This window comes from Myotis lucifugus, unplaced genomic scaffold, assembly GCF_000147115.1.
Source record: "Myotis lucifugus unplaced genomic scaffold, Myoluc2.0 scaffold_156, whole genome shotgun sequence".
NCBI lineage: Eukaryota > Metazoa > Chordata > Mammalia > Chiroptera > Vespertilionidae > Myotis > Myotis lucifugus.
Genome location: NW_005871204.1, coordinates 672066 through 688449, shown reverse-complemented (window position 1 = coordinate 688449; position 16384 = coordinate 672066). Strand labels below are relative to the sequence as shown.

The following is a 16384-nucleotide window of genomic DNA, read 5'->3' as shown; positions in this document are numbered from 1 at the left end:
GTCCTTATTTTATCATGTCTAAATTTAGATTATATAAAGCTAAGAGTGATCCAATTGTTGGAAGATACTATGTATTTTCTGGAATGACATTTTCTCCCCTACCATGTTGATCATTCCTGGCTGACATTAGATATGCTGATCAGTACCAGTAACCATAAGAAAGTCAGGCCTGGTTGGTAGTATTTGGGTCTGGATCTTCAAGTGAAAAGCTGTGACTAGGCTACCATACAGGAGATTACTAGTAAGTAGATTTCAGGTGAGGCATTGTCATGATTGGGGCAGAAGGTTTGGCCCTCTGAATAGCAGGTGTTAAAAACTTGGGTTTTACTTTTGAGCAAGCAAGCTCATTAATCAGTGTTGGCTCATTAATCAGTGTTGTGATGTAACACTCACAAAATAGCTCATTCGATCTGGGACTTGATTAAAGCATAGTACTAAGGATGAAGTGGTAGAACCTCTCTACTCTACTGGTGGGTTCATACTTTGGAGAACTGGGCTTAATTTTAAATGTGTTAGACCAGTGGTCGGCAAACTCATTAGTCAACAGAGCCAAATATCAACAGTACAACGATTGAAATTTCTTTTGAGAGCCAAATTTTTTAAACTTAAACTGTATAGGTAGGTACATTGTTATTAACTTAATTAGGGTACTCCTAAGGCTTAGGAAGAGCCACACTCAAGGGGCCAAAGAGCCTCATGTGGCTTGCGAGCCGCAGTTTGCCGACCACTGTGTTAGACTAACTAGTCTACATGAAAAAGATGATGTGTAATAAAAGGGATAAGAATGGTATCATGAAAAACTTTAACTTGAAGAAGAGGAATTTTGGTGTAACATTAAATAAAATCCAGACTTCTTCTTATGGTCAACGAGGACCTGCCCTATCTTAGCTCTTTTTATCTTTTTTTTTTTTTTTTTTAATATATTTTTATTGATTTTTTACAGAGAGGAAGGGAGAGGGATAGAGAGTTAGAAACATCGATGAGAGAGAAACATCGACCAGCTGCCTCCTGCACATCTCCTACTGGAGATGTGCCCGCAACCAACGTACATGCCCTTGACCGGAATCGAACCCGGGACCTTTCAGTCCGCAGGCCGACGCTCTATCCACTGAGCCAAACCGGTTTCGGCAACTCTTTTTATCTCTTAAACCTTATCTCACACTATTCTTTTCTGTAGTCTAGCCACATGATTTTCTTTCAGTTCCTAAAACACCCTAAGTGCTTTCTTGTCTTAGGGTCTCCTTATGTATGCTATTTCTTTTGCGTGGGATATATTTTTTCCTTTTTGATCCTCAAGATAATAGTTTAATGGCACTTCCTCAGAAGAGCTTCTGTGGATGCCACTGTCTCCCATATAATGTAGGTTCCCACGTCCATTCCTTTTCACTGTCTCAGTCTCTTATTTGCTTCCTTCATGGCCCTTAACAGAATAAAATCATTTTGTCTATTTTTTAAATGTTCTGCTCTAGAATGTAAGCCCATACAAGCAGGGATTGCTTTTATCTTGTTTGCATTGTCTCCTGAGTTCCTAGCCACAGTGCATAGCACATATTTGTATAATCAATCTTAGTTGAATGAATAAATGGTATGGTACTTTTAATTCTATAAGTAATATTGAAAGGGATGTTAAAAGAAATAAATTGTACATTTGTTTTGTATGACTCCAAAGAGAAAATGAAACAGATTTTAGCTTAAGATGTAGAGTTTTCTATCCTGGATGGGAAACCGATATACTCAGCAATCTATAATAATAATAACGTAATATGCTAATTAGACCAAACAGCTGAACGATCTTCTGGATGTCATTCCGGACAAAGCCATGGTGACGAGGGCCGAGGCAGAGGCAGTTAGAGGTGATCAGGTAGGCAGGCGAGTGGTTAGGGGCGATCAGGCAGACACGCGAGTGGTTAGGGGTTATGAGGCAGTCAGGCAGAATGGTTAGGGGCAATCAGGCAGGCAGGCGAGTGGTTAGGGGCGATCAGGCGGGCAGGCGAGTAGTTAGGGGCGATCAGGCAGGCAGGCAGTCAGGCAGAGGGGTTAGGGGCAATCAGGCAGGCAGGCGAGCGGTTTGGGGCGATCAGGCAGGCAGGCAGGCGGGCAGTTAGGTGCCGGTGGTCCTGGGCTAAGGGACCGCTGCCATGCGCCCCCGTTCCCCTTGTGCATAAATTTTGTGCACAGGGCCTCTAGTCACATTATAAGGGCATGTGTAGCTTGAACGTGTGCTGGTCATATTTTAATGAGGGCTGTAAGTGAACTGTTGTTTTCTTTCCTGTATTTGTAAATTACTGAGTAGTAAATATAAGAATCAGACAGTTGCTGATAAAAATACCACCATTATCGGTGAAGCTTAGATATGCAGCATCATAATAATTCACCCCAAATTAGTTTTGAAGTGTTTGTCATTTTCAGACAACTGCAGGTCTCCCTCAAGAGGACAGATCACTTACGATGTGAATGAGAGCAGACTAGAAACTGCTTTCTCTGTTTGCAGGCAGATCCAGGAACAGGAGAGAGCCGGGATGGGATTATGCCAAACATGCACCTTGTTTTTTCCTGATTTTAGCAATCAAATGTGTCCCTGTGAAGGAGAATTTCTTTAGAACAAGTGCATATTTCCATTTGGAAACATGAAACCGGGGGAATGGTGTTGTTCTTTCTCCCTCTATTTTTTTATTTAACAACTAATTTTTTTAATTTTTTTTTTTTGAGGAACTGGGTCAAGAGCTGAAAAGAGCAATAATCAAAAAAGATATGACCCCTGCCTTCATGGAATTTGTACTATTGTGGAAATGTAGCAATATTCTGGAATGCCAATACTCTGTAATTGCCTAACAATATACTACTTGTCTTTTGGCTGATGTACTTTAAAAATGTTTTGTTGATTTTTTTTAGGGGCAACTAAGTCTTAAATTTCTTATGTCTCTCCTCCTAGAGCTCTCCCCAGCCCCTCATCACAGAATATTGGCTATAAAAAATGAAATCCTTCCTTTTTACAAAGTATCTGTGGTTGCTTGTTCATTGGGCAATCATTTCTTCTTCCCATCTACAGTTTACTGACTACAGTTTTAGATCTGTAGCCGTAATGATCTGAGTCCAGATAGTTGAAGGTTGTATTTTTGTTCCCCTTCTATATGCATAGCCAGAGTTTTGACTTTAATGACCAATTTTTATTTGGATTTTAAAGAAATAATTTGACTTAGTTATTGTTAGAAACAAAATAATAACCTATGCAACAGCAGCACTGTGGTAGAAAAAAGTATGTTTTTATATTAGTTTCTTGTTCTGGTGCTACATTTAAAAGTTGATCTGTTATTTAAAAATACTGTGCGAGAACCTGTACTCTAGGTCTTCATATTAAACATGACCCCAAAAGGTGCTCAGAAAGATGGTATTTAATGAAAATTGAACATAAAAAAAATTTTTTTTTCTACTGCAAATGATTCAACCTCAGCTACTTTAAAAAGCCAATGGGCTTATTAAGCTCCTATTGTCTCTGAAGATTGAGTACTGTTTCTGAATATGTAAGAATAAGATCCTGTTTTGGATTTCATAGTCCCCTTAGCATTGCTGTTGCATTCTGTTATGTTAGAATGGAGAAGAGATAACTGTTATTAAAGTTCTTATCTCAAACATTTATGATAAACTAGAAATAGATAGTAGCAAAATAACACATTCAATTTTTAAACACAAAAGTTGTGGATTCATTACAGTTGACTTACTGAGTTATCAAACTTATTTGAATAGAAAAAAGTGGGTAATTCATCTGATTACCTGAAATTAGACAGATGTCTACTTGGAATGTATTTTATTTGTTCTGTAGCTCTGAAGAAATATAAAGAAAAACTTGGTGTCCAGAGCTTAATAAGCAAGAACTGAAAAATACTATTACCTGAACTGTACATTATATAACCTTGTTAAATATGTTTGTGTGTGCTAATAATTACGGTTAGCATAATTAATGATCTTTAACTGATAATTCATCTATCATTTATATTTTTTAATAGGTTTTACTGATTTCAGAGAGAGGAAAGGAGAGGGAGAGAGAGATAGAAACATCAGTGATGGGAATCATTGATCGGCCCCTACTGGGGATCGAGCCTGCAAGTCAGGCATGTGCCCTGACTGGGAATTGAACCTGGTTCATTGGTCGATGCTCAACTACTTAGCCACACCAGCCGGGCTGTATCTTAAGTTTTTAACATCTTATATGCAATACTACCAAGCTGTGGAATGAAATTGGAAACCATTTCAAAATGGGACGTTTTCCTAGAGTGTATATAGTATATATACTGATGAATCCTAGAGTGTATTTTGTCTTACTTTAGTTTTGATGATATAAAGAAAGATATATTTTTAAGGTTTTTTGCTACAATTCTAAACAGGAATTTGGGTTCATTACAATGTAGTCCTCTTGGTTTTACTTAGAAAAAAATATACTTCAACCCTTTAAAAATTAGTAAATTTAATATTTCATGTAGTTTTGGAACTCAAGGTAGTTCTAAGTACTTGTTAATATTATATTAATGGGAAACAATTCAAAAACTAGACATTTAAGTTTTTCGTTGTTGTTAAGGAAAAGTAACTGCACTAGAGTTATTCAGCTAGTAATTGATGCATTATGCTAGCATTTTCAATATATCCCTTCTTTTTATTACAGAGCTCCACAGGATAAAAGAATACTTCTTGTGAATTGTCCGAATAAGAGTCTTTCACAGTCTTTTGAAAATCTTCTTGATGAACCAGCATATGGTTTAATACAAGTATGTTTCTTAAATCTGTATTATTAATCTGTTAATCTATCTCCATTATTTTATATACCCCGTACCTCTCAACTTTCTTTGTTACACAGAATGAGGCAAATGTCTCTTTGTAAACTTTATAAAACTGTTCGCTGTAATTTTATAGAAATAATAGTATGTTTTATATTGTTAGAAGCTTCCTTGGTTCTTAGTTACTCTCAAAGCATTTTTTTCCCTTTATAATACTGAAATAGCTTTCATTGATTAGGTGAAATATCATTGTGTAAGCTATTTTGAATTCATTAATGAGAAAATTAGGCAAAGATCTGGTTTGAATTTTTATTTTCTATTTAAGTAGGTTCTAATTCCTCTTAAAATATTTGAGTATATTCTTGCATTTGGCTAAAAATGTGCACTTGACACAATAAAGTTAGTTTATTTTTCACTCACATTTGTATGTGATCTAATGAAATGGTTGTTTGTCCATTCATTTACTCACTTATTCACTCAACAAATGTTTGAGTGCTTACTCTGTCCCGGATATTCTCTTGGTTCTTTTTTTTTTTTTAATTTAAATTTTTATTGATTTTAGAGAGAGAGGAAAGGAGAGAGAGAGAGAACATGCAACATCAATTAGTTGTTACACTTATTTATGCATTTATCGGTTGATTTTTGTATGTGCCCTGGCCGGGGATCAAATCTACAACCTTGGCGTGTAGGGAAGATGCTCTAACCAACTAAGCTATCGGGTCAGGGCTCTTCTTGGTTTGAAGTTAAACAAGATAAGTAAGGAAGACAAGAGAGCTAACCACTGATTAAAATAAAAAGTGAGGGCCCTGGCTGGGTGGCTTAGTTGATTGGAGCATTGTCCCATACACCAAAAGGTTGCAGGTTCGATTTTCAGGGCATATACCTAGGTTGTGGGTTTGATCTCTGGTTGGGGTGGGTACAGGGAGTCAACCAACCAGTGTTTCTCACATCAATGTTTCTCTTTTACTCTCCCCTACCCTCTCTAAAAATCAATTAAAACGTATCCTCATGTGAGGATTAAAGAAAAGTGAGGGAACAGATTTTCTTACTGTGATTAAATAATCAATAAAGATTGACTTTAAAGAAGTAACAATTTTTGCTAACTATGAATAATCAGGCATTTTGGGATTTAGAAGTAACCCTAGCAGTAGAAAAACCTTTTGCTGTTTTTTTAGGCACAGCACTGCCCAGAACAAATTATTTTTCTTGGCATGATTTACTAATCATATAATTAGATTAAAATATCAGCTAATATGTAAGTATTGTGAGCTTTTAAACTTAGCTACCAAATATTTTGTGTTAGGCTAGTGTGGTACTGCACGCTTCAGAAATACATAATGTTCTTTTGTGAAGGCAGGACTGCTAGACAGAAGAAAGCTGTTGTGGGCCACTCACCAATGGAAAGTAAGCACTGCATATGTTTCTGATGTGCAGATTGAATGAAGCCTGCAAATCATTTTTTGCCTGTAATTCAATCAGTAGCATTAATTTCCCATTTAATATACTATTTTAACCAAATGAAAAGATTGGCTTAGAAAATTAAATTTTTTCTCTTCGGAAAAAAATAATATTTTAAGATAATCTTAGACTACTCTGTTTTAGTGCTGATTTCCCATCATGAGGTATTTATATTTTTCATTTGAATTAATGCTAATATTTTTCTTTCTACTACATAGAAAATTAAAAAGGATCCTTATACAGCAACTATGGTAGGATTTTCCAAAGTCACAAACTACATTTTTGATAGTTTGAGAGGCAGCGATCCCTCTACACATCAGCGACCACCTTCAGAAATGGCAGATTTTCTTAGTGATGCTATTCCAGGTTTAAAAATAAATCAACAAGAAGAACCGGGATTTGAAGTCATCACAAGAGTGAGTGGAGATTTATATTAATATAGCTCTTATATTTTAACCAGAGGAATGTTTTTAAACATGTATGAATGCTATATAAATAGAAACTCAATTTTAGTTTTATCTGCCTCTTTCTCATAATCCTTTCTTGTAACTTTCTGCTAACATATTTAAGAACTGACTCTTGTCTTGCCACCAATTTGTTCTTCATCGATTATTACATATTCTTTCTGTTCATTAATGTTGGATCTCTTTTTTTTTGGTTACCTTTCTTTACTGTTATAATTGTGTTATTAGTTATTGTTGTTAATCTCTTAACTGCACCTAATTTATAAATTGAACTTTATCATTGGTATGTAAGTAAAGGGAGAAACAGTATATATAGGGTTCAGTACTATCCACGATTTCAGGCATCCACTAGATCATGGAAACTATCCCCTACAGAAAAGGGAGGGAATATTATATACTGAAAACTATGCCAGTGAATTTAGGTATTCAAAATATTTTTAAAAACAAACCCAAATACTAGTAGTACCCTGCAAAGTAATTCTGACATTCATGTTTAATATCATTTAACTTTTCTACATATGAGTCATTAGAGTTGTAACTACAAAATTTTCCTTTCCTAGCAATAGCCTCTAAATTTATGGGTCCACCCCAAAGTGTTCCTAAAAGATCTCTTTCGGTCTATAATGCCTCCTGGAAATAAAACTTCTTTGCCTGAAGAAGCAGATTTTTTTCAAAGCTCTAGTTACTTCTGGTGACCCTTTCATAAACTGCTTTAGCCACTTGTGCCCCTTTTGTATATTCAGTTTCATCTGAACACTGCAAGACCTCTTTGACCATTCCTAAGTTGAAAGCTTGTTTTGAATCCAGTTTGAGGGCCCCACTTAACACTTTGAGAGCTTATCTACTGTGGATAATTTCAGCCAGCCGGGCAGCTCTGCCTCAGCTTAGTATTTATTATACCCATCTCCTTGTGAACAAATCTGATCTAACTCTTTCTAGTCATTAATCTGAAATCACATGCTGTAATAAATTCTGCTCCTCCAACCAAAGCCCAATCTTCATACAGTGGGATACTTTTTAAAGAAAGTTTCTTAAATCTTACTAAGGTGTTTTCCATGAACATACATAAGGCCACTCCATCCTCTGGGGTTCCTAGTACTTTTATTGCTTTCAGATCAGATCCTGAGGAGAAAGTTAACACCCAAGAAGTCATTCTTTGTACTTGGATTGTTCATAGGGAGAAAAGCCAATGCCATTGTCTTCCTTCTGAAGGTCACTAGATTCCCCCAGGAAACAGTGGAAGTTTTCTTTTTATTTCTTCCACATGGAAGCCACAAGATGTACTATACAGTGACAAACCCATTTGATGTAGCAATTTTGTCCTTAGAGAATAGATGATGTTTACAAAAGAATTCTTGCCATTTCCTGTTTGGACTCCATTCCTCTTTGCAAGCTGCTTTCTCTTACTGGAATGATCTGATTACCTTTTAATAATAATGAACAGATTGCTTGTTTCATTGAGTGGACAGCAGTGAACAGTGACCCTAGGCAGTGGTAGGCAAACTGCGGCTCGCGAGCCACATGTGGCTCTTTGGCCCCTTGAGTGTGGCTCTTCCACAAAATACTGACTTCTGCACATGGGCCACGAAGTTCAATCGCACTGTACGTGCATGCCCACACGTGTTATTTTTGGTATTTTGTGGAAGAGCCACACTCAAGGGGCCCAAGAGCCGCATGTGGCTCGCGAGCTGCAGTTTGCCGACCATGGCCCTAGGGTATTACTTCTAGTTCTGTTCTAGAGGCACCAGTCAAGACACTACTACTATAAGGTTTTTATTCTCATGGGAATCTTTTCTTTTTAAAATAATATGGACTTTGGACCTGAATTATGGCCAATCTTTACATATCTGCACAACAACACTTTTGAATTTGCTACAGTGCTAGGCTGCACATAGTTAGAACATTATAAATATCTAAATTGTGATACTTAATTAAAGGGCTTATATTGTAAATGGCATTTTTAAATTACCAACATCCGTTAATTGAATTAAAAACTGTAGAAAATACCAAGTGGAGCTAATGAATCAGTTCTGAGAGCTACAAATTTTAGTTTGGAAGAAAAACTAATTTTAGAATATGATTAATGGAATAATACTGTTTTTTAATAATATAGCATACCATTTAGTGTGAAGGGTCTCTTATAGGAATTTACATGTTAACTGTTCTGCACTTACATAATTGAAACCCAAAATAGCAAATGTTTTTCCATCCTGAATTTATAACCCAATTATTTGTATGTTTAGTAGGAGGAAAAATGTATGGAATGTTAACTATTTAGTTCATAAACTAAATATTGGAAAACAAGGGAAGATATTAAAAATGTTAGGACATTTCTGAGTAATCATATTTTAGATTAAGTTTCTATTACCATGATTTCATTTCACTGGTTAAAGGTATACTTTTTATTGGTTATCTTATTTTAGATTGATTTGGGAGAACGACCTGTTGTTCAAAGGAGAGAGCCAGTATCACTGGAAGAATGGACTAAGAACATTGATTCCGAAGGAAGAATTTTAAATGTAGATAATATGAAGCAGATGATATTTCGAGGGGTAAATACTTTAATATGGATTGTATTTTAAACTGCTGGTGTTCAAGATTTTCTTCTTTTTTGGGGAAGGGGAAGGGAATGAATTCCTTTTTGATGAATGATGCTTTAAAAGTGTTGTAGGACAGAGTTAGATGCTTGTGATGTCCCTGATGTCAGGTGGTATACCAGTAAGCCTAGGGAAAGATATTTTTCCTTACTTCAGATGTGATGGGTTATGTGAAGAAGACATGTATATGCCTCAGTGGTAGTTGTGTTATCCAGTAATGATTTAGTTTTGAAAGACTAAACAGCCCCACTGTCTGCTATGCAGTCTGCTGTATATACTCTGCATTATTTAAGCTTTCTGGCAGCTGTTTATATCTTGAGAATCCAGAAGTCAAAAACAAGATTGTATTTACTGAATTGAGCTATTTTTATGTATAAAACTCAAATATTAGTATTTCTGTTTATTTAAATGCAAGCTTTGTGAACTTAAAGTACTGCATTCTTTTTTTACAAATGCGTTTAATATGCATGTTTTCTTCAGGGACTCAGTCATGCATTGAGAAAGCAAGTATGGAAATTTCTTCTGGGTTACTTTCCTTGGGACAGTACCAAGGAGGAAAGAACTCAATTACAAAAACAAAAAACGTAAGTAATTGTCTTTTGTATGTTCATCAAAGAAATTCAGGTAACTCACCCATAGAAATTAATAAAGGGTTTTTATTTATTATTATTATTTTAAAATGTTTTTATTGATTTCAGAGAGGAAGAGGGAGAGAGAGATAGAAACATCAATTATGAGAATCATTGATCAGCTGCCTCCTGCATGCCCCCTACTGGGGATCCAGCCTGCGACTTGGGCATGTGCCTGACTGATCCGTGACCTGGTTCATAGGTTGATGCTCAACCACTGAGCCACTCTGGCTGGGCAGTAAAGGGTTTTTAGATGACTATTTAGGATATGTAGACTAGGATATGGGAAAGTCATTTTATTTTTATCTTTTTAATTTAAAAATTATGCCCACCAGTGCAGGAGTATGAGGGAGTCCACAGATTGTGTTTGGAGGTATCTTTGAGCTCACTGAGTAGACACCATGAGCAAAATTTACTCTCTTGAGTAAAAAACAAACAAACTATGAACAAGAGATTATCATTGAAATTAAATGAAGGCAGATATATCCAAGGAATATTGCAGGGATTTGATCCCTTTATGAATCTTGTGATAGATGAATGTGTGGAGATGGCAACTAGTGGGCAACAGAACAATATTGGAACATGGTAATACGAGGAAATAGTATCATCATGTTAAAAGCCTTGGAGAGTATAAAGAATGGCTGATTCACCAGAGAAATCAGTTGCTTCTACATGTCCCCTCTCCACAGCACCTGTTTTACTATAATATAAAAATTGGGTTGTATGCATTTTCATAGTGAACTTTTACTATAAACTTCGTGGTAGTAAAAAAATATATTATGAATGCCATAGTTATTTCAAACCAGAAACATTTATTAGACCTTGTTGTAGTTATGTACAAATATTTAGAATACTTGAAAAATAACTAATTAGATTTGGATTTTAAAATTCCTCATTTATCTAGATTTATTTTTGTTATTTATTATGAGATTATAAAATAGCTCATAAAAAGTGTATTTGCTATTTAGGTTAATTACTTTTAATTAATTTTTCTGTGCTCTTGTAATGTAACATAAACTGATCTTTCATTTTTTTTTTTGGAAGAGTGTTTCTATTTTTAAATAATCTCTCAGATTTGAAAAGAAACACAGAACAACTTTCTAGGTACACTCTTATTATTAGTTCATCAGTCTAGCCTTTAATTTAAAGCTCACTCCTAATCATTATGTGCATATTCAAACTCTCAAACAATTCTTTTCAACTTTTTTGCCAGTTTTCGTAAGACATTTTTACATTAACAAGCTTATGTAGTAAACTTGTCACATTCTAAAAAGTCTGTAGATTTGTATTTGTAATTACTCAGAAACTTTCATGGTTAAATACTTAATGACTGGAATAATTTTAGGTATGATATTAGGGATTAAGGTAAATGTTTTCTTACAATCATACCTAAATTATTCTAGTAGTTTAAGCAAAATTTATGACATGTATAAGGTTGTTTTATTTTTCCTTTGTTTTCATAACTTTAAACATTTCAGTATCATTTATAAACTTGCATCTCACTAGCATTATAAATGCTTTGATAAAATGTTTGTAGAAAAGCTCAATTAAAATTTTTAAATAAAATGTTCAAAGTAAGCTGTTTTTGGTGTAAAATTGTTTTCTATAGTGATGAATACTTCAGGATGAAACTACAGTGGAAATCTGTCAGCGAGGAACAAGAGAAGAGAAATTCGAGGTTAAGAGATTATAGAAGTCTTATTGGTAATTTTTTCTTAATTTTGGAAGTGCACGAGAAAGGTTTACATTAAAATCTTGATAAGATTTAAGAAATGAATATTTATGTTATAGAATTGGGACTCAAAAGAGAAATCAGAATTCAAAAATACATTAGAATGTGTTTACTATTCTTTTTAAAAATATATATATTTTATTGATTTCAGAGAGGAAGGGAGAGGGAGAGAGCTATAGAAACATGAGTGATGAGAGAGAATCATTGATCGGTTGCCTCATGCACACCCCCCACTGGGGATTGAGTCGGCAGACCAGGAATCAAACCGCGACCTCCTGGTTCATAGATCAACGCTCAACTAGTGAGCCACGCCAGCCCGGCAGTGTTTACTATTGGTTTTTCCTCTTCAAATAGCTATATGAAGTTAGTATATTTATAAATACTGATATATTTTATATTTTAATTTCAAAATGTGAATTAGTAAAAACAGTATTTAACTTTACTTGCTTGTTGAATTAATATTATTGTCTTATTTTAAAAAGTTTGTTTAATAATCATGATATTTTAAACATTCCCATATTCATTCAATATTTACTTAGTGCCTATTATGTAGTAGGTTCTCCTAGGCATTGGGGATAAATCAGGGAACAAAATAAAATTCTTTAAGTAGCTTTTGTTCCTGTGGGGAAGAACAGACAGTAAGTAAGATAAGAAGTAACATATGTGGTATGTTAGTGATAAGTGCTAAAATAGAAAAATAAGGCAGGAAAGATGGTTAGGAATTTTATGTGTTGTGTTATTTTAACGTGGGTGATCAGAGGCGGCTCTTCTTGAAAAGGTGATATTTGAGTGGAAACTTGAAAAAGGGGATTGGTGAACTATGTAGGTACCTAGGTGAAGGGCAGTCCAAGCAGAAAGAAACATGTGTTAGACTTGTTTCCATCCCAGGGTCTTGATGTTTGAAGTACAGTGGAGAGGTGAGGGTGGCTGGAGTGAGTTGGGTGGAGTATAGAAACTGATGAGGTCAGAGAAGAAATGATGGATGTGGTAGAAGATAACGTGTTGGATGCTTGAGAGGAGAGGAGAAGTTGTACAATAGTTATATGAATACGAAGAGGATGAATGGTAAGAAAGGTTAGTGATGGTGAATGTAAAATGGGATTAGTCGGCATGGTTGTGTTCTTCAGTCTTAAATTTTTAGCTACATCAAGTTGGACGGAGAGTTGGATTTATTTTTAACTTAAGTACTCATTGTCTTTCTAGAAATAGTTTCTAGAAATACTTTCCTTATGAAATAGCATTTTTTTAAATTTTTTTTTTTTTAGTATTCTGCTTAGCAGAAATATACAAGAGGAAAAAGTACAAATAACTTTACTGTGTTTGAAACACCTGTTAAGTCAGATAATCTGTATTGGCATTATGACTATGTAAATTGTGCTTAAGTTAATAAAAAACTCATTATGTACCACTTTATCAACTGTAATATGAGACTGAAATATTTTGACATTTTAAATGAAATTTTACATTTATAGCATTTTTTGTATTGCTATTTCTTATTTCACAATTCTATAGATATATACTTCCTTATTAAATCTCATGTAGTATAACAGAAAGTTAGAATATTGATCTAATACATTCTAAAAATGTTCTTTCAGAACCTAAACTGGTCATCTTCTATTGTTAGATTCTACTCTGTTATATAATATGCTCCCATTTCTCCACAACTTTTAAACAGAATTGGTTATAAAGTACATTTATCATTTTGAGTTTTAAAAATTTCCAATTTACTGAGGGATTTAGGTTAGAGAAATGCTCTTTTTAGTTGTAAAGTCTTTCCCAAGATGCGTTTAATAGGTTCGTGAATTGAATTGTCAGTATAACTTGGGATACTCTTGTGGTGATGTTTCCAAATCTGTTTTGAATGTTATGAAATCATTTCCAGTAAAATGTGGATTTTCATTTTTTCAAAATTAAAATAAATTGCTTATACTAACATATAGACTGAATAATGTACATATGAGAATAAGGAAGTAATTTGTCCTGAAGATGATTATGGAACATGATGAAGAAATTGATACTACTTCTCATAATTAATGAAGCAGATATGAATGAAACAAATCTCTTTGATTACACTTGATTGCATAGTAGCTTTTTTCATTACTATTTTCAAATAATACTGCCTAATTACAAGCATCATGACTGGCATTTTTATTGCTAACTAATGTGAATTACTACCTAGTGTTGCTTTTAATTAATGAGAAATATTATCTATTATTCAATTAAAAGATTTCTGTGTTTAGATAAAAATATTTAAAAACATACTTATGGATAGGTAGACTGATTTTTAAAAATGATTCCAAAATGCTACTTTATTGCATATCTGAAATGGAATTTGATTACTTATTTTCATTAAGTAAAGTCTTGGCAAGAGAGTAAAGTTAATAGCAATAAAAATAATCCTGTACTTATAAGATGTGAGCTTTATAAAAATCTGTTTTTTGAAATGTTTTCATATATGTGATTTTCCTCCTCAGAAAAAGATGTTAACAGAACAGATCGAACAAACAAATTTTATGAAGGCCAAGATAATCCAGGGTTGATTTTGCTTCATGACATTTTGATGACCTACTGTATGTATGATTTTGATTTAGGTAAGTTCTACTCTAATATTCTAATTTAAAAAGATTTAGAATATTGATCTAATACATTTAAAAAATGTTCTTACAGAACCTAAACTGGTCATCTTCTATTATTAGATTCTACCCTATTGTATAATAACTTCCCCATTTCTTCACAAATATTGATTTGAGCATTTTTAATACTGGCATTGCTCAGTGGTTTAGCATCAACCTATGAACCAGGAGATGAGGGTTTCATTCCTGGTCAGGGCATGTGCTTGGGTTGTGGGCTCGATCTCTAGTATGGGGCATGCGGGGGGTGGTTGATCAATGACACTCTCTCATTGTTGTTTCTATCTATCTCCTCCCTTCCTTTCTGAAATCAATAAGAAAATATTTAAAGAAAATAGAATTTCAATTTATTAACCTGTTAGACATATGTATCTAATAGTTCTGTGGCCTAATTTTTATAGGGATTGTTCTACAGGCACTGGAAACTTACAAGGCTATGGCTCCCAAATTGTGCACTGAGGAGCACTGTGTTGTCTAAGCAAATTCATGGGGACAACGTGGGATATTTTAAACTTTTCAGGGAAATATAGTGACATCTATAGGACACAGCTTAACTACTAGCTGAAATAGGGTTTCAAATTAGATCACCACATTACTTCTGATGAGTTACATATATATATGTGTGTGTGTGTGTGTGTGTGTGTGTGTGTGTGTGTGTGTGTGTGTATAAAGATTTTTTAAAATTGATTTTTAGAGAGAAGAAGGGAGAGGGAGAGAAACATCACTGTGAGAGGGAAACATCAATTGGCTGCCTCCTGCATGTCCCCTACAGGGGATGGAGCCTGTAACCCAGGCATGTACTCTTGACTGGGAATTGAACCAGCAGCCTTTCCGTGCATATGACGATGCCCAACTGAGCCACACCAGCCAGGGCTGAAGTTATATCTTTGTTAAGCCGTGTTTTTGGCCTTGGCTGTGATAAGCAGTACTGGTGAAAATAGATTAGGAACAGGAATGAGGTTGGCGGTATCCAATTGGATTTCAAGGTTTGAGAAGTGGTGTAATGCCCAACAGATGCTAAGGTCATAGGGCATAAATACTTAGGTTGTTTGGATCTAACTACTTAATAAATGGAAATGTTAGTTGTTTCTTTGAGCCATGGGGTACCTTGGAAAAATTTACTGAGATATTAAGGGTTCTGTGAAGTGAGAAAGTTTTGGAACCTTTGTTTGATATGCTTTCTCCCTTATTAAGGAATGTATTGATTTGATAGACAGGCAGTGCTGATAACTCTGTAGGGGCATGTAGAACTTTACTTTCTTTTCTTAGTAAGGGACTGCATGCCCTATAGAGTTATCAGCAGTGCTTGTCTAATATAGTTTCAAAAATGGGTTGAAAACACTGGTACTGTAGGTCAGAGTTGGGGATTGCATGGGGAAGAGATGCTAAGGAATAGATAACCTAAGAAACGAATATATTAAGGGGCAGGTGAACTTGAGGTATTTCTTAAAAGACCAACAAATTCCCTAAGCATCAACCTTTAAATAAGTTTAAGCAATGGGAAATTTCTGAGTATACCTACCAAGAGAGGGATTCCAAGTAGAGGATAGTAGAAATAGATATTTTCCAGATTACTTTAATATAGCTAGAAACATCTTTTGGAGAAGGTAATTGGATATTTGGCATGTTAAACCCAAATGAACCTTGAATTATGGGTACATTTTATTCACCATTTGTATCTATGTGAATTCCTCCTGGCTTCTTATATGTATACTAGAGGCCCGGTGCATGAAATTTATGCATGGGTGGGGGGTCCCCTCAGCCCAGCCTGCACCCTCTCTAATCTGGGACCTCTTGGGGGATGTCCAACTGATGGTTTAGGCCCGATCCCTAGGACATCCTAGGATGTCCGCCAGTCGGACATCCCTCTCCCAATCCTGGACCACTGGCTCCTAATTGCTCCCCTCCCTGCCTGCCTGGTCGCTCCTAACTGCCCCCACCCCCCGCCAGCCTGATCTCCCCTCACTGCCTCTGTGTGCCGGCCTGGTCGCCCCTAACTACCCCATCCTGCCGGCCAGGTTGCCCCAAACTCCCCCCTTCCTGCCGGCCTGGTCGCCCCTCCCTGCCCGCCCCCCCACACACTGGCCTGGTTGTTCCCAACTACC

At 35.4% G+C, this 16384-nt stretch overlaps 1 protein-coding gene and 2 pseudogenes across 1 annotated transcript in view; 2 read left to right on the top strand and 1 right to left on the bottom strand.

Moving 5' to 3' along the window:
* The window catches only part of TBC1D15 (TBC1 domain family member 15), a 65397-nt gene that overhangs the window by 31324 nt on the left and 17689 nt on the right, over positions 1-16384 (top strand). The window contains 6 exon segments of the mRNA XM_014461478.2: positions 4658-4760; positions 6446-6643; positions 9115-9243; positions 9769-9872; positions 11527-11621; positions 14124-14240. Coding sequence (XP_014316964.2) covers positions 4658-4760; positions 6446-6643; positions 9115-9243; positions 9769-9872; positions 11527-11621; positions 14124-14240 — 746 coding nt within the window.
* On the bottom strand, positions 7148-8111 carry LOC111827372 (annotated as a pseudogene).
* LOC111827368 lies at positions 9879-11621 on the top strand (annotated as a pseudogene).